General features: G+C 36.0%; 1 protein-coding gene across 2 annotated transcripts in view; it reads right to left on the reverse strand.

The window, feature by feature from the left end:
- Nucleotides 1–25,468, reverse strand: part of LOC145678651 (V-type proton ATPase 116 kDa subunit a 1-like) — a 127,545-nt gene that overhangs the window by 24,788 nt on the left and 77,289 nt on the right. For both annotated transcript variants that reach the window (XM_081749023.1, XM_081749024.1), the window contains 4 exons: nucleotides 25,093–25,232; nucleotides 17,031–17,267; nucleotides 11,489–11,598; nucleotides 4,513–4,637 (listed from right to left, as the gene is read on the reverse strand). In XM_081749023.1, the coding sequence (XP_081605149.1) occupies nucleotides 4,513–4,637; nucleotides 11,489–11,598; nucleotides 17,031–17,267; nucleotides 25,093–25,232 (612 nt within the window). The remainder of the gene's footprint in view (nucleotides 1–4,512; nucleotides 4,638–11,488; nucleotides 11,599–17,030; nucleotides 17,268–25,092; nucleotides 25,233–25,468) is intronic.

The following is a 25,468-nucleotide window of genomic DNA, read 5'->3' on the forward strand; positions in this document are numbered from 1 at the left end:
AACACTTGCTAATTGCGTGAAACGTTCGAAGGTATTAGAATCTCCTCCAGTTGTGTAACCATTTCGATGTGGCTATGCCTCAAGAAGGTTCAAGAAAGGATATACATATATAATCTTAAAAAGTAACATGATTTATGTTTCTGTATAGCACAATCAATATTTAAGTCGTGTACAAGTTTAAATATTCCTAACCTTTTTCCTTATATTTATTATATAAACGCATATCAATTTCATTTTTGAGATACAAATTTTATATTTTTTTCTGTTTTTCTTTTCCTTTTATATTTGTATCAGTATAAAATAATGCCAGAGAGAGAGCATTAGTTTTAAACATTAAAAATTCGATAGATACTATGCTTTTGTACGGTGATTATTTTGATACTTATTCGATTTTGCTAAGGACTTGCAAAGATTTTGCATGGTCAGTTATCTGTTTATCAATTATCACTATATATATTGTGTGTGTGTATTATCACTATATATTAATTATTATCGGTATATATTGTGAAAATGTTTCAGCACACACACACGCATATATATATATATATATATATATATATATATATATATATATATATGTGTGTGTGTGTGTGTGTGTGTGTGTATGTGTATGCTCAAACATTGTCAATCTACTGCTGGTTCAAGGTGCTTCTTGATTCCATCACACCACTTTATATGAACATATTTCCTAGGATGTACCTTGTGTCTTGGTATCCAGTCAAAGCATTGCTTTTGTCCATCGAAGATTAGTTCTTCTTGCAAATCTCAAACCCACCGTCATTTCAATGCCTTTATTTTCTTGATGCTTCCAACTTAATCCTTAGATATTTTCGGACTTAAAGGTACATCCAAAGTAGGGAAAAGTAATCCTTCAAAGCAGTGAACACAGAATGTGCCGGCGGGAAGTCGAAAGTGTATAGGACCACCAGCTCTACCATTCTTCGCCTTTGGAGGTACTTGTGTTGCTGGATGTTTTCCCCCTTTATACCTTAAAAAAAAGTGAACTATACTGTGAAAAATCACATCGCAGCACATGTACTTCCCACGGACGCATTGCATGTTCACTGCTGACCGGGGTTATTCTCTGCCTATTTTTAACTCTCCCTTAAATCCAAGGTATTTTCGAATTATGTTGGTAGCATGTCTTTGAATTATGTCCTGTGGAGAATCCCGTCGCACCAATTGCACATTGCAGTTCCTCGTGCTTGAAACATGTGTTGCAATTTATATTTTACAAGCTTTTGGACGGCCCAAGCTCCGAAATTATATACTTTCCCTCATAGGTACATAAGTGAACTATGTCCATCGAAGTCACCCACAATACTTGTCTCGATGTGTACAATGTGAGGAATCACCTCTTTCACTGTGTTGGTATAGTTTATTAATACCCTGTTGGATAACAGCCCGCAGCGAGGGGCAAGGTAGAACTTCCATTCCTGGGATTTTCGAAGAGTGTTAACTTTTTCGAAGCACATAACGAATCATAATGATCTGGTCACACACACGCTATAGTAACGAACATATTTATATTGAATGATATATTACTATAGTAAAAAAAAAAAAAATCTAATGTAGTTACTTCGCAATTTTGCGGAGAGTGATACGGAATGTGGCTCCCGTTTCAAATAGCACAAATATGGCAACCCTCGTATATACTTATGAGCAACAACTTTTTTCTTGTAATAAAAAGTTAAAAAAAAACTACTATTTCAGCTGTCTGAAGCCTGACCGAACTAACTATTTATTCATGCTGAAGAAAATTCCCCCTTATGGAAACAGTGGCAACGTAACACGAACTGCTCCTAAAAGCAAATATTATATAGAAATAGTTTTCTTTTATTTCATATCCACGTAGATCAGGAAAACAAATAATATATTAGTTGAGCTGTCTGAAACCAGAAAGCACTAACTACATCTCCGTCAATATCTGACTTTAAGTATGAAATCATTTGCGCTTCGCGTACCTATTTCACACCAACAAGGAAACATTTTCTGGTGTCACACGAAATGTGGAACGAGACTAAGGTCAATAGGTTTGTGTTAGTGAACACGAAAATCCATAGGCGGGGAAAACCTTCGATCGCAACCGTTTCGCACTTATAGGGGGAAGAGTAGGGGCACTGGCAACACAACACGTTGTGGATAATGAGACGAAATATGGAGCGAGTTCGATAAAAAATATGCGAAGCACAACATGCCTATACTAGAATGTGACATTATATTCAACAATATTCTGATAAGAGAGGGCTGAGATGTAGCATATAACGACGGAGGAGGGGGCAGGTAAGCGCAAGCAAAAATGGTCATATAATTTAGGAGAACGGAGAAGCTAGACGCGAAAGGAATAGAACAGTGATAATACATTTGTAAGTAATCTATCACAAACTATAGACAGCCTATAGATGACACCGTGAAGCAGAAGTGGAAGAAAGAGAGCTATGGAGGGGATTGTCCATAGAGTCCGGATCCGGACATGATGATGATGATGACCTAAAAGTAAGACAACAATATTTGCCCATGTGTGAATGCATTGCAAAGTCCAATACATCACTATACATTGAAAGATCAGTTCAGGAAGGTGGGGATCGTTGCACCCTTGCCTTTCTACTCTCCACCCATGTACTTGACCTAGAGACTTGCACGGGCCGGGCATGGCCCGAGGTCCGAAGCCCGGCCCGGCCCGCGGGCCGGGCTTGGGCGGGCCGACTCTGCTATTTCTTTGGGCCGGGCCGGGCTTGGGTGGGCCGACACTGTTATTTCTCTTCAGGTCGGGCCGGGCTGGGGCCGATCAATTGCAATTCTTTAATAATTATTGACTTTCGTTAAACGATAATTAGAATAAAGCCAAATGTTGAAGAAGTGTGTCAGTGAAAAATGTTACAAAGGATGGAATAGCTATTTACAGTTTGTGTTGCTTAGCGGCTCCACTTTCACTATAGAGGATTGCAGGCATTATGCGGTAAATTGATCTCTGACCTTGACCTTCACTGAACTCAAAATATAACAAGAAGGGTTGGGAATGTTTTGCCTGTCGCTAAACAATGTTGCCATCTTCACTTTATGCTAAAAATCAATTAAGTTAGATTTTTGTTACAGACAATGGAGTTTTTGTTCTCTCGATGACAGGCAAAGTTCTAGGAGGCAATGGTACCATTCGGGAGGCAAGCGTCAGGTTGTGAACCAGAGTTTAGAAAATGTTTCTGAGGGTTAGGTCAAATTTAGTACTAAATTTTGAGGAAGATTGGGGTTCGAGCTAATTTTTTTTAAAAAATTATCGGGCCGGGGTCGGGCCGGGCCGGGCTCGGGCCGAAAATCTCCAAAACTTTTCGGGCCCGGGCTGGGCCGGGCCTACGTACGTTCGGGCCGGATTGGGCTCGGGCCGAAACATTCGGCCCGTGCAGGTCTCTCCCTCAAGTCCGACTCATACGTGCCCATACCTTTTATGGAACTTTTCCCCTACGCTATACTCCACGCTACCTGCCCTCCTCCTCTGTCGTTACATGGTACCCCTCTGTCCTAACTTGTCAGAGTATTGTCGGAATGTAATGTCTCATTATAATATATGTTTAACTCCGCTTCAATGCATACTTTGATCGAACTCGTGCCATATTTCGTCTCATTATCCACAACGTGTTGTGTTGGCAGTGCTCCTACTCTTCCCCACCATAAGTACAGAACGGTTGCGATCGAGGGTTTTTCCCGCCTATGGATTTTAGTGTTCACTAACACAAATCGATTGACCATAGCCTCGTTTCACATTTCGTGTGACACCACAAAAAGTTTCCTTACTAGTTAGTACAAGTCACAGCAAACAAAATGTAGAAATTAACGCCTAATCACGTGAAGCTCATTTTCCAAGGACAGCAGTTCGTATCAAGTTCAAGTAGTCAATTCCATAGAGGCTAATTCCTGTAGCACAAAAAGTTTGGTCTGGCTTCAGACCACCCACATGTTAATTATAAAAACATACAATGTAGAAAATTAATTATACCATTATGATAATAGCATCAAGTGGTTAGTTGCGAAACTGTCACAATATCTTAGTTTTATAATAAAAAATTGTTTTACTTTGCTTAATTATTAGTTAATTTTCAATTGGGAGTCCACTATCGTTACATCCCTTCGGGCAAGTACGGAGGAAACTCTTTCGGAGGGTCCAAATTCAATAGGAGGATAACTTATATTAAAATTTGTAATATCGGAACTAAAATTAGACTAAATTTGTCCCCATTTATGTACATAAGGCTAAAGCAATTTTATATCAAGATTATACATTCTTTCGCACTTGGAAGAAAAAGATGCATCTAACAATTTCTTTACAATCAATGTGTCTATTGAAAACCTCGTCATACAGTATAATCAATATGTTGTAAATCATATATGAAAAACTAACTTGTATTGTCAAAAAAATTTATATGAATTCATTTAAATGATATGAAATTACATGATTCAGCGTAGTTTAATGAGTTTCCAACGAAATTTAAACGGTAAGATTTTAAACTATCAACATACCTTTTTGTGGTCCATACATAAGCCATTTTATGATGATAAGAATTACCAAGTAAAGAAAGAGCGCTGACAAAAACACAAACTGTGGTATTGATTCGAACACAATGGAGTAAAGTTTGCGAAAATGTCTGAAATAAAAATAAAGTTGTGACATCCTTTATATTATACAATCATTATCCATAACTAAAATAGTAAGTAACTTCACTGTAGTAAAATATCATTTTGTGCAATTTTTATATTTATATTCGAACTATATTTCGTGTCTTTCTTTTGAACACAGATCCGTGATAAGAGATTGGTTTATTATTTCACATAATGAAATTAAAGGACAGAGTTCCGTTTGTCCCTGGAAAGTATTGAGACTATACCGTTAGTGATATCTATGGAAAATAAAAACATAGTTCCGTAACAATCATAAAATAATAATAATAATAATAATAATATTGAACTACAGACTGGACTTACCTGATGTGATATTGCATTATTATGTCTATAAATGAAAATAAGTGGAACGTGCCACTATTGAAGGAGCAAATTAAATATATCGAATTGTATATTATTTACAGAACCATTGATAACTGACAGTTTCGTTGCCTCGGTAACAATGAAAACAATACAATTAAAGGCCGCAACACAGTCAAAGTACTCAACAATGAAAATTGTTAGAACTTCCTATGTATAATTGTACAAAATACTAGACTATTATGTACTTAATAATAGGATACTCATTGGCGAACCTAACTTTCGGCCAACCTGAATTTCGTATCTCAAATAGACATGAATAACGAGCATTAAAAGAAGCTGATTTTATTATAATTCACTCCTTACAGAAAGTGATTTTATATGTGATCTCATCACGGGAAAAGTCTGAACTGCATGAATTTTTGAATGTAGTTAGTAGTGTACCGACTTCAAATCAAATTTTTATTAAGTCATTTTCATTAAAATTCATATTCTAGGGGGAAGATGGGGGTTCAAAATTTACGCCAAGGTCCTCAAATTAAAAAAAAAAACAATTAAGCTCGATATATATATATATATATATATATATATATATATATATATATATACAGTGCGTCCCACTAGCTTTCGAACCCGAAAAAAAACGTTATAATTTCCGAACAAATGTACATAAGAAAATGAAATTTACAATACACGTACCTTGTTTCATGCTAAACACGAGAAAGGGTTGAACAGAAGCGCACGTCAAAACAAAGACGATAGGTGGCGCCAGGGAAAGTGCTGCTTGGCGTGGTGCGCGTGCGTTAGTGTGACTCGAGTCGCTGCATCGCGAGGATGGTTCTGTACACCGTACAGGAACGCGTGTTCATTGTTAAAAAATATTGAATATCGGGATCGTATCAGACCGTTCAACGTGAATTTTGCCGTGAATTTGGATGCAGTAAAGGACCATCGAAATCATCGATACATCATTTGGTGAACAAGTTCGAAACAACAGGAACGTTGCTTACGGGACATGGAGGCGCGCGTCCACGGATGTCCGAGGAGACAGTACAGAATGTGCGGCAACGTCTTTTGCAGTCCCCTAAGAAGAGTCTGCGTCGATTATCACAAGAGGTAGGGATGTCAAAGTCAACTGTGCAAAGAGCCGCCAAAAGAGCCAAGCTGTTTCCATATCGCGTTACAGTCGTCCAGGTGTTGAAGACTACAGATTGGGAAAAGCGCGTGATGTATTGTCGTTGGTTGCAAGCTTTGTTGCATGACAATTCAGGAATCCTAGACTATACTTGGTTCACAGATGAAGCTTGGTTCCATCTCTCCGGTTATGTGAATTCGCAGAATACTCAGGTGTGGGCCGCCGAAAATCCGCATGTGTACCATGAGATTCCACTTCATCCCTTGAAGGTGGGAGTTTGGTGTGCAATTTGCCGACAGCGTATCATTGGACCCATCTTCTTTGAAGATACAGTAAACACACAAGTTTACTTACACATCTTCAGTGAATTTGTGAATCAGCTGGACGATCAAGAACTGCGTCGCGGTTATTTCCAACGAGATGGAGCAACATGCCATACTTCCAACGTAGCCATGGCAGAAATTGAGTCCTTTTTTGATGACAGGATAATCTCAAAGGATTGTGGCCGCCAAGATCCCCGGATTTGACACCACCTGATTTCTTCTTATGGGGTATTCTTTAAAGGTTGTGTCTACAGAAACAACCCACAATCACTGCAAGAGTTGCGAAACAACATTGAGAATGCGATTCATGAGATCATACCGGAGACTCTACATCGGACTTTTCACAATATGGAACGCCGTGTACAAACATGTCTTGACGTCCAGGGAGGACACTTTTAGCACCTGCTGTGACGGTCATGTATTCAGCATGAAACAAGGTACGTGTATTGTGAATTTCATTTTCCTATGTATATTTGTTCGGAAATTATAACTTTTTTTCGGGTTCGAAAGCTAGTGGGACGTGCTGTATATATATATATATATATATATATATATATATATATATATATATATATATATATATATATATATATATATATATATATATATATAACTACATGAGCTGAGAAATTATTGAGCACTTCCTGTAGGTCTATAATGATTAAATTTGGCATGATTGTAGCTTTTCAGAATTAACCCACAGGAAAATTGCCAAAAGTGAATATTTTTAATTTTTAGGGGCCTAAAGAGGAGATGGAAAATTTTCCCATGTTATTTAAATGGACCTTTTCTGGACCTATAATCTCATGTTTTAGGTACTTAGAATTGGAATAAAAGCTTGAAATTCGGTATGCTTATACGTTTTGTTTAGCGTTACCTAAGTGAATCATTAGAAATAAAAATTTCCAACCGTAGACTGGTTTTAAGAGGAACTGAAAATGTTTCCCATGTTATTTATATGGGACATCTTCTGCACCCCAAAATGGTTAGGCACTTCCGGTAGGATTAGAATGATGAAATTTGACATGATTGTAGCCTTCCAAAACTAACCGACAGGAAAATTGAAAAAAGTGAGTATTTTTAATTTTTTAGGGGATCTAAAAGGGGATGAAGAAATTCCCATGCTATTTAAATGGGAGTTTTCTTGGGATACAAAATCTTCTTTTTTAGATAGTTGAAATAGGAAAAGAAACGATGGAATTGTGGGTTCAAGGAGTGCGAGGCCGTAGGCCGAGCAAAGACACTGTGTGAGGGCGAAGCCCCCGGATGGGCAAATTCAGGAAATATGAAGAGCAAGTTCACGAAATTTACTGTTGATGCAAAGGCCGATAGACAAATGCGGGAGCCGTAGGCCGAGTAGACTCGGGGATCTGTGGGCGGAGCCCCCACCCAGCCAAAGGTTAGTATATATATATATATATGTATATATATATGTATATATATATATATATATATATATATATATATATATATATATATATATATATATATATATATATATATATATATATATATATATATACAGTGGCAGATCCAGGATATGATCAAGGGAGGGGCTAAACCATAATTTGCCGTTTTATCCCGTGTAAAGCAGAATTGAAACCCATTTTATCCAGTGTAAACCTAAATGTCAAGGTGGGGGGCTACATATTATTTCTAGATTTTAAAAAACTGAAGTTTGAAAGGGCAATTTCTCTGCATTTTGCTCTACTAACCCTTATCCGGGCAAGACGTTTTTTGTAACGTAGATGGGCAACCGGGACCTGTCAGGCCCAATATATATTTTAAGTGCAGAATACGCAAAATTCAATACCTATTGTCACATTCTGTTCTGACTAGTCATGAGCGCAAGAGTCTTGGTTTTCCAGTTTTTGCAGGTCTTGCATGCAAGACCAAGATCAGAATCCCAATGCAAGACCAAGACCATGTCTGCAAGACCAAGACCAAGACTTGCTCAAGAGTCGTGCACAAGTACCAGTACTACTTGATTGCTTTATATAATGTAAAAAGGGAGGAAATCATTACATCTTTCACTTAAATTTCTTGGCTTCAGCAAAAATGTCGCTGGAGTGAATGTGTTCCCAGTAGTTCATGCAATCCGTGTGAGTCGATCTGCCCCTGTAGCATATAGCTACAGTATGTCTTTTACTGAATCGGTTTGCGTTTTATGTAGTTATTACTCGTTTTCAAGTCAGACAGGTGTCATTCTAATCAAAGCTTGTTGCATACAAAGAATAATGTGTCATTGGTGCTGAATTACGATGTATTCCTGCGTTTTTAAACAATGAGGATTACCGATCAGACACTATTCTACAGGTGTGTGTTATTTGGAGTAAACTTAAACCTTTGTTCTTCGAGCTGGTAAAGTTTGTCGGCTCGTTCTGGGATAAATACGGTGAAAGAAGGATTTGTTTTTCGCCATTCAGTTGCTTTGGCTCAGGCAATCTGCTGACGGAACGCCACAAATTTCCAGTAAGAAGAAATTTGCAAAATAAGAAATGCAAGTGGCGAGTGTAAGAAGTAAATTTCATGTGTACTTCGAAGCTGTTGCGGGAAGTGGGGAGCATTCCTGTGGGTTATGCAAACTATGCAAAAAATCGAAGAATAAAGTGGCAATAAAAATGAGAAACAGAAACACTTCAGGACTAATATATACAGTGTGTTTGGAAAAGAACTTCCTAGTTTTAATGTGTCCTAGAATCTGTACAAAGTGACATACACTATTCTACTTTGTGGTGTTCGATTCATCAACTCTACAAGTTTGACTCCCCTGCACTTGGCAGGTCTGCTTGACCTTGAGACGGTACCAGTGCTGTTTTCTTCAGCTGTTTCCTCAGTTCAGGCAGGCAGGCGTGCAGTACAGAGTAACTCAGCAACAGAAAGCGCAGTGTGTTATTTGGTTTGTGAAAACTGAATCAGTTATAACAGTGCAACGTAACTTTAGATGCCAGTATGGTGGTGAACCACTTACAGCAAAAACTATCCACTAAAGTCTTTCAAGGAAACTGGTAGTGTTTTAAAAGCAAAATCACCAGGTAGACCGAGAACTTCTGAACATGTTGTTGAACAGATCCGTGTTTCTTGTATTCGGAGCCCGAAGAAGTAATTGACCAGACGTAGGCTACAATTAGGAGTGCCTAAAGGTACTGTGTTGATGTGCGTAAAAGACTTAAGTTGCGACCTACAAATTGCAACTGTTACATAAATTAAAACCTACTGATAAAATCGAAAGGTATGGGTTTGCTGCTCACTTTCTACACAGAATTGATGATGATGTCAATTTTTAAAAAAAGATTCTCTTTACTGATGAGGTTACATTTCATGTCAGTGGAACAGTTAATCGTCATAACTGCAGAATTTAGAGGGCAGAGCATCCACATGAAGTTCATCAGCATCAACGTGGCTCTCCCAAACTTAATGTATGATGCTGTTTGATGGAAGGTCGTGCGATTGGCCCTTTCATTTTTGTAGAAAAAGCAATAAACGGGGACGTTTACTATGACATGCTGACAGAGTACGTCTTTCCCCAAATGGACGATATTGAGGCGGAAAAAGGGGTTGTGTTTTTCCAACAAGATGGCGCCCCACCTCATTACAGTAACCATGTGCGTGCGGCTCTTGACACTCGCTTTCTAGGAAGGTGGATAGGCAGGGGTGGCCCACGAGGCCAAGACTTAACCCCACTGGACTTTTTCTTTTGGGGTCACATAAAAAATGTTGTGTACAGTGAAAAGATCAGAGACTCATTTACGGGAAAGAATCGTCGCGGAGGTTGGGACAGTTACACCTGAAATGTTGGTGAATACGTGGCGAGAAGTGGAATATCTTCTCGACGTGTGCAGGGCCACAAATGGATCCCACGTTGAAGTCTACCAACATTAAACAAAACTTGAAGGAATTCTCATTCATGATATGTACTTATTGATGTAAGTCTTTATTCATTTCCCAATTAAATTTATACTTAAAACTAGGGAGTACTTTTTCAAACACCTTGTATATATATAACCTGTATATATATATATATATATATATATATATATATATATATATATATATATATATATATATATATATTTAGATAGATAGATGTGTGTGTGTGTTAGTGCGACAGTATGTTCCCAAAAGTATAGATTAATTCGTGATTGATTTTAATCTACAGAACAAATGTTTTTCATGAAAGCAAGGGCCCTGCTAGCCATAGATTGATAAAGGTCGTAAATAACTTTAACTGGAACCGGTAGTAACTCGCTGACAATAGCTGATTCAACGTTTGATAATAACGGGTTTCATGGCTGATTTAAGAACAAATTCGATATGATCTGTGTAGCTAAGTGGACAGTGTGTGAGACTCTCATTCCAAAGGTTCTTGTTCGATTCCTAGCTTGGATTTCCAAGTATTTTTTCAATGAATAAAGCATTGTAAATAATGTTCGCGATTACTACTGCAAGAGATTTATTCCATAAAGAGAAAAACACAAGAAAAATGGGAAGTAGAAAGATTCAGACTGTTTATCCCTAATCATTTAAACTTCACTTATTCTCATTTTTTTTTTTTTTTTTTTTGCTTTTTTCTTGTTCTCTTTTCTTCTTTTCCCTCTTGTTTCGCACTTTTCATACTTTTTCTGTCTCTGCATGCGGCATATTATTATTTTCCTGTTCTTTGCATTAACTTAACGGGAATGGAATTTCTGTCTATCTCGTGTTTCTCTAAACGATACCAATTTTTCTTGCTCCAACTGGAGGAATATCCTGTGATTCCTGTACTGTCATGTTGGTTGTCCAACTACCAGGCGTACAGTAAAACAATTCTGCTGGAGGAAAGAGCTTACGGTACACCTCCAACCTATACTAATATTGTTTCTCACTATGCATATCGTAAGTCGAAATTTACAAATGTCACTAAGAATTTCTATCGCATTTATTTTTAAGGTGTTATGAATAATTTGACATTCCGTCATATAGTGCGTCATTCTTAGGTATAATTGAAAATTTTCCTCTAATTTGGGATGCCTGGCATTTTTTGGAACAGTTGTCAATCTCAAGTGTATTCTATACTTACATGTGGTTTACAACTCCAAAGCACAGACCAAATAACATGTGAATTATTCCAAAGATAACAGATATCTTCATTTTGTAGCTATTCAGAAATATAATTTTATTCTTGGCCACCTAAAATAAGAGAAACAATTAAAATAAGATAAATTAATATAACAATATTTTGCAGCAAAGTAATCTATTCTAATGCCACATTGACTTGATCCCTAGCGTTCCGTTGCAAGCGCTGCTATCGGCTGAAGGAATTCCACTCGCTTTCTCTCGCTTAGCAACAGCTCAACCCTTATTGGCTCAACGCGTGGGTGTGTGAGGGTGTGAGCTTTAGTTCACATTTTTGCCACGGCTCAAGACATTTTGGCAGCACAATAGAGTGTACAGTTTAATAAAGGAATATTTCAATCTGTACTTAGATAAATTTATTTTTATTTTTTGAAATTTATAAATATTTTATTAGGGGTATAATTGGTTGGTAGGATAAGATTTAATACTGTACAGCAGTGTTTCTCAATCTGTGGTCTGCGGAGATTTAAAAGAATTCTACAGGACACTTCATTTTCATTATCATGTTCTTCGCACCTGGGATATTTGTAATGTTCATTACCCAGGTTTCAACCAACTGAGAGGAACACAAGAAAAAAAATCCCAGAAAACCGAGAAAAACTGTAGGATCGATGCGTTTTGTAGAACTGGAAATATTTGAAGATGCTTAGGTTTTTCACATGAACATACTGAAGTATTCCCAGTTTTACAAACATGCAGATCCTACATTTTTTCCGGGATTTTCTGTAAATAGACAAGAGTCGTATTGGAACTGGATGACTCAATTACTAATCAAGACTGAAATATGTATATAAAACACATCTCAACAACAGGAATTTAAGCTATTGATTTATAAGTAAGCTAGCACTTCGTTCAACCTATTCATTCAAATTAGACACTGCAGTCCGTATACCTTCCAAAATAATAACTGTTCTTGACGAAACAGTAAAAATTGTCAATTTTATTGAGGCCCGTCCTTTTAGCCTGTTATTTTCTTCTCTTTGTAATGGAATGGGAAGTGATCAGGAACACATTATTACACTCAGAAATTCGCTAGCTGTCTTGGGGTAGAGTTCAGGCCAAGTAAGACTGTTGCTCAATTCTAATCTGAGTTACACCCTTTAAACGATTTTATGAGGTTTTCGTCTCTTGCTTATTTGGGAACATTTTAACGTCTTGAATACTCGAATCTTCAAGGAACATCTGATCACCATGTTTTCTGAACAAAATAAGATAGAGGCAACAATCAAGAAGCTAAATTTGTGCTACAACCGTTTAGAGAAAAGAAAATAGATTCCTTGTGCTAGGGGCGGATCCAGGTTGGCGATCTCCCCCAACCACTCAGAAGAGGAAACTTTCTTATTTTATATATAAATAAAACTCATCCCAGACTTTGGAGCTCTTAAAAGTAGCTTTAAGCAGCAGTATTACAACCCACCACCCCTCCAGAAGTCCATCCTGGATCCACCCCTACCTTGTGCAGACTGACAAGGGAACATCTTATATTGATAGTAGCGCTGCCAAATCAAACAATGTGCAATCGATAGAGGAGTGAAGAAAAGTGAAAAATCCAAAGTTTTACAGGCCAACACCCAGAAACACAGGAGATACAGAGGAAAGAAGGATCTAGAATCATGTGAAGATAGCACTGCAAAAAATACACTGACACAGAGAGAACTTCAAAATGATTAAAGTAATCAAAATGACATTTACACAACAGTACAGTAAACAAACATTGTACACACAGACAAGTTCAATAACATCATATGTAATACAGTGTTGCCAACTGAGCACAAAATGAAGTTTTGTTAAATGGCACGGAACACAAATTATAACATAGAAAATCTAATTAGGAGTAGAACCATACCTGTGAAGTCGTGATGTACAGTGTTCACAACGTTTGAAGATAGGCCTATATGAATTCCTATATGAATATCGGATGTAGAAGAGAACATGCAGTACACGATTCTAACTAGTTAAGACCAAAAGATGAGACCACAAACAGTAATATAATCAGTGAAGCACGAAAATAAGGGACGAAGGACAGTGTCGAAGCCGGTTTGCCCAAGTGGAAAATCAGAATAGTATCAAACACAACACTGAAATAATGCATGCTCTTGAATTGACAATTGATTAGCAGCCTCACATTTCTGATGAACGTAATATTGTATCTATTATTGGTAGTCAATTTTTCAGTGTTGCTGTTGATAAAGCGCTCCGCAGTGTGTTGGTAATGTATGTACTCTTCTACATCCGAAATTCATATAGGCCTATCTTCAAATGTTGGCAACATGGTACATCATGACTTCACAAGTATGGTTCTACTCCTAATTAGATTTTCTACATACTATAATTTGTGTTTCGTGCCATTTAACAAAACTTCATTTTGTGCTCAGTTGGCAACACTGCAATACATATGATGTTATTGAGCATGTCTGTGGGTACAATGTTTGCTTACTATACTGTTGTGTAAATACCATTTTGATTACTTTAATCATTTTGAAGTTCTTTCTGTGTCAGTGTATTTTTTGCATTGCTATCTTCACATGATTCTAGATTCTTCTTTTCCCTGTATCTCCTGTGTTTTTGGGTGTCGGCCCGTAAAACTTCGGATTTTTCACTTTTCTTCACTCCTCTATCGATTGCACATTGTTTGATTGGGCAATACTACTATCAATATAAGATGTTCTCTTGTGAGTGATTTCATTGATTTCTGTGATAAACTCCTTTCTTGTGTGGTTGCTGAAAGTGTGCTTGAGTCTGGCAGAATAAAAAGTTTAATGGTCGAGATCCATCTCTATACCGTAAAAAATGGCTGTGTTAATTTAACACAATAACATTACATTACCCTAGTTGTGGGATAAAATTGGATATATGCTGTATGCTACATAAACTCCACTGAATTTTTGAGTAAATTGTTAAAATGGTAGCGGTTAAATAAACTAACTGACATGGTTTTCATGGGTTGAAATATACCTAGAATAAGTATAAGAACATCGAAAACAGATGGTAGCACTTCTGTTAAAGTTTGTCAGAAAAATCATACGCGAATAAAATTATTTAACGTGAAAGATTACAGATAATATTACACATTGCTCGTTGCTTGGTATTAATGTGAAATATACGGCGTAAAGTTTTGCTCTTAGCTGAATATTCTCAAAATATTCTCATAGATAAATAAAATACAATTATCAAAGTCAGTTACTTAGATGTTTGTGATATCGTACAAGGCAATGTGCACGATAAAAATTACAGTATAGATGTAGCTACCTGATACACAGGATTTGAATTCAACTAAGATGCGTTTGTTAAGTCCTTGTTCTGAGCAAATGAAAGGTTTTGCTGACCATTGACGAGTTAGTAAAGTTGTTAATATTAGCACTTTTAATGGCTTGCGTTCACAATGCGAGGTGAGACTTTATTAACAATGTAGGATAAAACGTGTTGAAAAAAAAACACGGTAATGTTCCAGTTTCGTTTAATCACCTACTTCTTTAACACTTGTACGGTGTTATTTTTACACCTCTCAACAGTGATTGTGTCAAACCGGTAACACCAGTTTTTTGGTGTTGAAATGACACGTTTAAGTCGTAGTCAGGCTGGGATCACTGGCTGTGTAAAATTGAGTTTTACAGTAAGGGACACTTCCGGATAGTACACTTTTGAAGTAAATATCTATATGGGTGTATCATCCACAAGTGTCCCTTACTGTACTAATACCGTCATATTTTGCTGTGTATTAGATTTGTGAACCTGAAAGAATAGTTCCAAGGGAATTTAGGAAACTGTAAAAGATTTTCCTAAATACTAATATATGTCAGCACAGTTTATTTGTTTATTTATTTATTTTTTTTTACACAATGCCAATATTTAAAAACAATACGGTCCAATTCAAGAGATGAATATTGAAATGCTGCTCAGGAGATTGAACGAATTATCAGGGATATTCCTGAACACTTCCATTATTTTATTTGATTCACTGCTTGGTTTTTACATCTCATCAGCTTCCAATAGTTTCCCTTTGATTAAAGACGGTTACGCTGTCTTTAAGATATTATTATTATTATTATTATTATTATTATTATTATTATTATTATTATTATTATTATTATTATTTTGTTATTGTATTTTTAACTGTACTTTAGGTCAGAGTTCTCAACTTTTTCTACTGAGCTCCTCCGTGGCTAAGTGGTTAGCGCACGCGCCTTTGGCGTGGGAAACCCGGGTTCGATTCCCGGCGGGAGCTCAGGTGTTTCGAATTCCACGTTAATCAGTAGGTCCACGTCTCATATAACCTCGCTGCTGAACGGGACGTTAAACTCAATCAATCAATCAACTTTTTCTACTCGTGCCACCAAAGCATATTGATTACTACTACCACCATAAGTCGTACGTAACACCGACAATGGCTCGCGTACCATCAGTAGTACATGTACCACAGTTTGAGCAATTCTGTTTTAGGTGATTAATGGCAATTTTACTTTAACTTTGCAGGGAAGAAATGATTAATAAACAGACAACATAAGTTATTACTAATATAGAATGTAAATATATAGATTACACCTAGGTAAATAAACTTACAAAGAAACTTTCGGAAGACTGAACAATTTTAAATACAAGTTTAGGGTATACGTTATTTTCCTTGCATTCGTTCCCTATGTGAATCTCACTCACTCAAAGTTTAAAAATACATGCAATGTTATATTTAAAAAATATACTATGTGTAGAGTTTCAGCTTTGTAACAGAATATTTTTCAGATATTTTTACAGAGCTGAAACTTTAAATATAGCCTTTCTTTTACTATTCATTACATGTATTTCTAAACTTTAACTCACCTTGTCAGTGAGATTCACATTCATATTTTTATATTATTCTTTAAAGAAGTCATTTTATTTTCATATTTTTTTACTTTAATTTCTACTTTTTTAATTTTTGTTTCATTGTTTTGTTTATTCGTTTCGTTTTTATTTACTGTTATAGTATATTTGCCGAATTTTAGATTCAAATGCGTTTGCTTTTATAATAAATACTCTTAATTTACATATTTTCCAAAATAACAACATCGTTTGCTTCTACTTGATCTTGCACCACATTTCAAACGTTTGAAAACAATATGGCAACAGGCAAGTACGCAGGTATTTATTTCGGGATGGGTCCAAAGCTTTTGGGAAAGGTTCAAATTTAATTTGAGGATAAATTATACTAAATTTGTAAAATCACCCCTGAAATTATTCTAAATTTGCGGAAAATTCAGGATTTCGGGAAGAGGGAGGTACAGGCCCCCAGGACCCACTCCCTCCATTTGTCCCCGCATGGCAAGTATAAAAATAACATCTTAATGTAACGAACAACAACGCTTAAACCTTACCAGAGGACTGGAAGCGCCTGATACTAATACTAAGTAACTTCGCTTCTGTTCAATTATTTTAAAAAAATCAAATGATTTAACTTTTAGCGGTCATTCATGATCTGCTAGTAAATTTTAAGCTTTAAAGATGTGGTTTACCTGCCAAACAGGATCCATTCCAAATTCGTAAGGATTTCCTAAGAAATCATATGCTGGATTTAAGTCAAGCTCTAAATTGTAATGTGTGTCGTTCCAAGTATAGTTAGTAACTTTCCACCCTGACTGAAATATGTTGAATGATTTTGAGAACATGTCATTGTAAATCAAACCGGTGTATATAGAGAAAAGTCCCATCAACAAAATTATATAACGTCCGCCAAAGAATATGTTCCATATCTAAAAGAAATAAAGAATAAAGAATTATACTTCGTATGTGCATATCAAACATCAGAGTATCAAACAATGTTAATATTTAAGATAAAGTCTACAATAATATTGCGTTAGCGTTTAATGGGGAAAATATAGAAAAAGGAGGCATATACCAATCTATAGATCTTATTGAGCTGAGCAAAATACGAGCGTCAGTCAAAAATTATCCACAATTTTGAAACTCTTCTTACATTGCTCACACTGAACCTCTTTCCTCGTTCATTTTATTGTTATGCTGTTGTGGTCATGCTATGAAAGTTTGATCCTAATTCCTCTATTTGTCTTCCTTTAGTTGCAGATGGATTATGGCCACTCTATTAGAAACGGTCAGTGATGCACGAAAGAGGAACAATGGTCAGTGATTTGGTGTTTGTGGTCGGAAGGTGTATCAGAGACCAGATGACGTGCCACCTCATCAATAGTCACTCGTCTGTCTAAGGCCACATTGCCATGTTAAATGAATCTTGTAGCTGTCATTAAAAAAAAAAAACCTTGCAGCCCGATCTTTCTATTTACTGTGTACATATTACAACTTCTTGAAAGCAAGAAAGGTATTTCCACCTATGCAGCACTGCACTCTAGTGGACAAACAGTGACCCTCCTCATTAAAAACGTGTATTTTGGCGCACTCTCCCTCCCTGTCCAATAGAATCTGTTGTTTCGGAAGCGGCGAAACTGGTTTTTCCTTTATGTCAGCGGGACGGCGATAGCAGGTAGCAAGCAAGACGTCCCAGAAAGTTGCACATTGTTCGACTCCTTGTAAGATGAAAAAAAAAAATGTTTAATGCCCCTTTCAAGACTGTGTGTATATGGTGAAATATGGTAGGGTTTGAAGACTTTTTTTAAATGACAGCTACAAGTTTTTCTAACGTGGCAACCCCCTTTAACAGAACCATGTCACGTACACGCTCAATGTTGTCATCATTTGTAGCCGTAGATGGTCGTCCGGGTCCTTCCTCGTGCCTAACACTTGTGCGACCATTTTTGAATGTTTCAATCCATTTTTGAATTTTTCAATCCCTGTTTCAATCCTCCGTTGCAGCAAGATATTGTTCCCATGTTCTGCCTAAAGTCTTTGATGGATTGCGACCTCTGTTACATCTTCCGACCACAAAACTGGATCACTGCTCATTTACTCCTCTTTGAAGCAAACTTCTAATAGAGCGGACATGGTCTATCTGCGATGAAAGGAAGACTAATGGAGGAATTAGGATCAAACTTTCATAGCATGACCACAACAGCATAACAATAAACAAAAACTAGGACAAAAGTCAATATGAACAATGTACGAAGAGTTGTGTCAACATTGCGGATAATTTTTTACTCACCCTCGTAGTATGCATGAAAGTAAAATGCGTATATATGTGTAGTTTTAGAGAAAATGGAGTAAAGCCAATTAATTTATAAATGTAAAAATTAATTGTGAACGAGAATAATTCCACTTATTGAGGTGAAAACTGATACAGAAACATATCCTGATTAAACTCGTCATTATGATACTAGCAAGACGACAGTACATAGTATGGTTAATGACATATAGCCTAAATGTAATCATTAACTATGGTTAATGACATATAGCCTAAATTTAATAAATAACTATGGTTAACAACATATAGCCCAAAATTTAATAATTAAGTATAGTTAATGATATATATCCTAAATTGAATCATGGTTAATGATATTTAGCCTAAATTTAATCACAGTTAATGAGATATAGCCTAAATTTAATCATGATTAATAACATTAGCTTAAATTTAACCATGGTTAATGACATATGATCTAAATGTAATCATTAACTATGGTTCATGACATGGCCTAAATTTAATTATTAACTCTTAAATTTTAATTTCTGTTTAGCTAAGATATTGTCCAAATATAAGCCGTATATTAGTTGAGTTGACAGAGCACAATGTAACATTTAGCTCTTCATGTGTAATTTCCGAGAAAACCGAAAAAAATACACGAACTTTTTGTTGCGTTGAAAAGCATGTCAAAGCATGTCATATATCCAGTAAATTGATAGTTTTTTTTTTATTTTGGTGGGAGAAATTCTTAATTATGTATGTACTGGATATATGTCAAAATACACAGTTAACTAGCGGATTGCTGTAATGTTGTTTCCAAGCATGGGCTGGTCCACTGGCACATGTCCTGGTGCACTCTCTGAAACAATACATTATAAATAAGGGTACATTTTTTTAAAAAAAAATAATAATAAATTTCTACAGTTGTTATTGATAAAGAACCCGTCAAAGGTACAGTGAACCCTTTACATAAGGCGCCCTTGTGAAACCACATCAAAGATAAATTGTTTTATTTATTCTTCGGTATACCCAGTGCGGGATTTAGATTTGCTGGCGTCCTAAGCTGTTCAAACTAATGGAGCCCTTTATGTACCCAGATGGACGTAGGCACCCTATATACAGAAATGAAGAAACTAATGATATTTCATGAAGCAAACAGCCTACATAACACAAAGGATTGTTGCTATATTTAGATTTTGTTTTATATACTGTTTTCCTTATGTTTTGGAAATGTACATCCAGTTTTATCCTTTAATTTTGGGGCTCCCAAGAGAATGGGGCCCTAAGCTATAGCTTATTTAGCTTATACGTAAATCCGGCATTGGGTATACCATAGATCTGTACAATAAATACATATAGTTACTATTGATAAAGAATCCGTTAAGGTTACAGTGCGTGCTTTACATAAAGCACCCTGCAAAACATCATTATAGATAAATGGTTTTAGTAGTTCTATGTACAACAGTTTAGTATAATAAATTGTATAAAGGAAGCAAGAGGCAAAAGAAAGAAGACATGTGAAAGTAGTAGTTGATGTTCTTAAGTTTATAGGAAAACAAGGTCTTTCCTCTCGAGGATCAAGAGAATCAGCCTACAACCTTCAAGACGAAACAATTAATTATGGAAATTTTCTTGGCATAATTCTTCTTTCAGGAAAGTATATAATGTTTTCTGCAAAAGCACGTAAAGCCTAAACAACACCATAGAGAAAAGTAAAGAAATTATACTGCAAGAAGCGGAGAAGAGAAAACAAAGCAGAAAAAGACAATTGGAAGAGGGAATTTAGTAAAGTTTCTTAGTAACGATACAATAATGAAAATAATTAAATTTATTCGTGACGGTATAAAAAGAAAAATTGCTAAAAATGTTAACCAGGCTGTCAAATATTCTATTTTGATGGCCACCACCATAGGCGCCTACTTTTGAGATTCTCAATGAATGCTCAGGCTTCCAAATGCTAAAATAATTTTGTTTTAATTTATATTAGCACGGTTTCCTAATCTTTATATTGAATAAAATTCCTAAACTTTAAAATTTTATTTGTGGGTTTCAAACATATTTAGCATTGTTGGCTAAAGTAAAGAAACAGAAAAATATTAAAATAATAAAGGTTACAATCAAAGTTTTAGAACATTTGTGGATACTCGTAATTTGAGTGAAAATAGAGAATGATTCAACTGTCTTACAACTTATGAAAGCGCATTTTACATTTTTAAAAATATAAAACAATAACATCAAACTTTAATTTCTTTAAAGAAACAATTATGCAAAATAACATTCCTTTGTAAATACGGATTATTATTGTCGTTGTGAAGTTATATCGCTCGATCCTCGATATCCATTAACCTGACGTCTAAGATAGGTATTGATAAATGGGAACACTTTTGCATCCCTATCTCAAATTTAACCTGGGTCATATGCGCTTTTTTTTTAAATTTATTTATTCACAGCGTGAAAATGTAATTTCGAAGTTAATTCCAACGCAAAAATTCAATGCTTCATTGGGTGCTTCAGCACTGGAGCACCCAGTAGTCGCTGCCTATGGAACCACAATAGGTCTACCCAATAAGGATCAATATGTATTTTTGTTATGTCAAAATCTGGAGAGCATTTGTTTATTTATTTGAGAAACACTTTAAAAGAGTTCGCTATCTCTATTAAGAGCTGTGTAACAAACGCATTTGATGGTTAGTCTAACATGAGTGACCAATATAGAAGACTAACTCAGAAGTTGTCTGATGCAATTCCAAAATGACATTCACACCTGGTGCTATGCCCACCTGTTGAATCTGGTACTTTCTGATACTGCTCCATGCGTCTCACGTTCAGTGACAATATTGTTTTTCAGGCTAATTCAAGAAGCGCATGTATTTCTTAAAAATCTTTAAAAAGTCGTGCAAAGTTTATCGAAGAGAATCCAGCATACAAATTAGAAGCTCAACGAGGTGGCGAAGCTGCAGTGACACTAGAGTAAAGATATTTGAAAGGATTGATTTGAACTGAAGGTGACCAGTCTCGGTCTGCCAAATTAGTTTACATCGAGCTGATAATAGCATTATTTAAGATTTCTAGTGCACCAGAATTCAACTCGAAAGTAAGAAATGATGCTGCAATTCTTCTTCAAAAATTTACAAGATCCCAAACCATATTGCTTGCCATGTTGTTGTTGCAAATTTTCAAGACTACGATTGTCCGATTATTTACAAACCAAGAATCTTGACTACGCTCAAGCATGGAGGCTGGTCGAATCTTCCCTATCAATGCTAACATCTTTGCGAGACAAGTTTGTTGAAACACTGAATATTGCTAAAACTGTTGTTTAATTAATTTTAGAGAAGTTATGGACAATTCTATAGAAAATTTACTGACACTCTCAATCACACTAGTTATTGGTGAAAGAGTGTTCTTCAAAGTGAAAATAATCAAACAAAACAGACCTAGATCAAAAATGAAAAATGAGAACTTCGAGACGTTCAATTTGATGAACAGCGAAAAAGATATCCTAAATAGTTTGGGTACAAAACCTCGCCTGACCAAAACCTTGAAGCCTGAAACCTCGCGGCTCAAAATCTTGCCGGGTCGAAACCTCGCCTAGCAAAACCTTGCCGACCAAAATCACGCGGAACAAAATCTCGCCGGGCCAAAACCTCGCAGGTCAATATCTCGTCTGACTAAAACATCGCCGCTGAAAACCTCGCGTCCCAAAATCTCACCTGGCCAAAACCTTGCCTGTCAAAACCTCGCGTTCCAAAACCCCGCCTAGCCAAAATCTCGCGGTCCTGATCTCACGACACAGAATCTAGTCTCGCCTAAACTATGCGGGACATAATTTCTCCTGGGAAGAAATGTCATCCGTATAAAACCTCGTCACGACGATTTCTTCGATATCGATGTTCTATATATTGCTATATGTATATATTTAGTAATACCACATAATTGGGTTAAAATAATGACAAGAAAGTTCTAACGTGTGCTTTGGAAATCTATATATATATATATATATATATATATATATATATATATATATATATATATATATATATATATATATATATAAATAAAAATGACGTATGTTTGTGACATCATAGCTCTTGAGCCACCCTAGCGATCTTGATCAAATTTTCAACATAGATGAGGTTTGAGCTTAGCACGCTTTTTGTAATTTGACTTTGACGTTACAACGAAGGGTAGGAGAATATATATATATATATATATATATATATATATATATATATATATATATATATATATATGATAAATGGATGTATAAAATAAAACTTAATACCGATCTAGATCACGAGACCGATCTAGATCAAATCTGCCACATAGATGAGGTTAGAACTTTGGATATTTTTTTTATCCTTTCACTTTGATGATGACTATGGGGAGGGGGAGGGGGAGAATTATATAAAAATACTTAAAAATGAAAGTGACTGCGTTTGTGACTTAACAACTCCGGGATGGTTTTTATCATTTCACTTTGGCGAGGGGAGGGGTTGATATATGAAAATGATCGAAAATGACCGATATTAGTGTCGAATCCATGGTTTTCGGGATCGCTGAGATAAACAGTGACACATCTGAAACCGTTTAATCCAGAAAATGAAAATGAAATTAAATCTTTGAGTTTTACGTCCCACGATTATGCCGGTTAGGCTAAAGGAGACGGTGAAGATGAGAAATGAATGAAATGGTGGAATGAAGAAAGTGGGAAGAAACAGGAGAACCACGAGAAAATCCACGAGCACAGTGTTTGTCCACCACAAGGTCCACACGGCGCGAGCTGAGATCGAACCAGGGACCCCAAGCACCGGAGATGAACGCTCTACCACTGATATATATAAATGACCGAAAATGACCGATATTAGTGCCGAATCCATTGATTATGACTGGATAAAGGAGTTCCAGGTGAAACACAAAGGACGATGGCTCCCACACAAGGGTTTGCCTTCACTAAGTTTCCTAGACTTGAAGAAAGACTCAAGGGAATGAAGTTTGATGGTGAATGGGCAGCACTACAAGTATTCAGTACGGAAATCAGGAGTATCTACCTACAGAGGATTGAAAGTACTGCTTCAAAAGTCAGTTTTCAATGAATGACTAGTGTATTGCTGTAAGGAGGCCTAATTTGAACACCTATAAACTTCTTTAGATCCGTATAATTAAAAACTTTTGGCAAGACCTTCGTAAAAATCTGAATTAGGTGTTTCCCTGAAGAAGCAACTTGTGAAGCTAGTTAAACGATTGTTTGGTAAAGTAAGTAAACATGAGATTAAAGAAACCAAAAATACATAGATTTAAAATCTCTGATGACGATCAACATGAAAGTTTAAACTAATACTTAATGAGTGTATTACACGTACTCAGGCCGGTAGCCAGCCCAAAAATGTAGGGGACCTGTCTGAAGTTAGGGGGGGCTGATCCAACCATATTATAGTTCATCACCATATTATAGTTCATTTGCAAGCCTACCGTGAAAATTTTAGGGGGACAGCAAGAATTTGGGGGCCCGCCCCCTAGACCCCCTGGACATGGGCATGCTCGTACTTCTGCTAACAAACTAGGATTTGAAATATAAAGTATACCGTTGGTTAGGTTCCAAAACGTTGTATGGACAATGACACTTTGTTCGTAATTTTGGATGTAATGATCGGCCTCATGACTTGCGAAAATCCTATACATGTCTACTAAAGTTTAGTTCTGAACTGACAGCTAATCCGTTATCTTAGTTCGTAAATTTGTCTAATGAACTATTTGATATTTTACAGTTTTTCAACAGAGCCAGTTGATTTTCAATTCTTACTTCAATGAAGGGGACATAACTTTTATGCCTAGGATACGAAGTATAAATCAAAATGGACGTATATTTATGATCATGCAAAGCAAAGAACTCTCGGATAAACTTTATAACAGTTAAAAAATGAACTTAACCTAAGTTATGTATGAAAATAAAAGAATAATACCGGACCTTAAAGGCAGAGGGGAGTAAGTCATTTTTTTTCTGAAAATGAGTTATTGCCAGATTTGAAACGCGTGTTCTGATATCTCTTATTCTTAGAAAGCTTGTAGTTGTATTATGAATACTTTATCAAATTGGATGTAATTCCGAAGGCACTTAAAGGTAAAATGGCTTAACAGGTAGTCACTGTTTTCTGTCTCTCCTGAAAATTTAATAAAAATGACTTACTTCCCTCTGCCTTTAAGGTCCAGAAGACATTGAAAATATTAATTTTAAATGTTGCAAAACTTTTGATTCGTGAGACAATTACGTTTCTCTTCAACTTATGAATTTATAAGTGCCGAAGGAGGCACTGCGGCTAAAATTGCTGATTTTCTTAATTGAGAAAGAGTTACAACATTAACCAGATACAGTACGAACACGTTATAACTTTACCAATATATTTCATGTATTTCAAACCTTCTACACACATCACATAAGAATATTCCCATCATATATAAGAATATATGGTCCATCAATCCCTACATACCTCGTTAGTTGACTTCTCTCGCAAGAACTTCCTTTCATTAACAAGCATAAATAGAGCAAACAGCAGGACGATGATTCCGTGTCCACAATCTCCAAACATCACTCCAAACAGGAACGGGAAAGTAATAATAGTGTAGAGAGCTGTAACATAAAGTAAGAAAGATACAGTAAACTTAATCAAAGAAGAAAAAGAGATAATAAAAATAACACTATTAACAGATATACATATAGCAAAGTAAATTAATCAGAGAAAAGGGAACATAATTAAAAATACTACTAACAAATAGATATGTTAAAATAAATCAAGGAAGGGAAAAAGATAATGAAAAATACTAGACCTAATAACAGATAAATATAGTAAACTAAACCAAGGAAAA

This window comes from Thermobia domestica, chromosome 2 (assembly GCF_964235325.1).
Source record: "Thermobia domestica chromosome 2, izTheDome1.hap1.1, whole genome shotgun sequence".
In the NCBI taxonomy this organism is placed as follows: Eukaryota; Metazoa; Arthropoda; class Insecta; order Zygentoma; family Lepismatidae; genus Thermobia; species Thermobia domestica.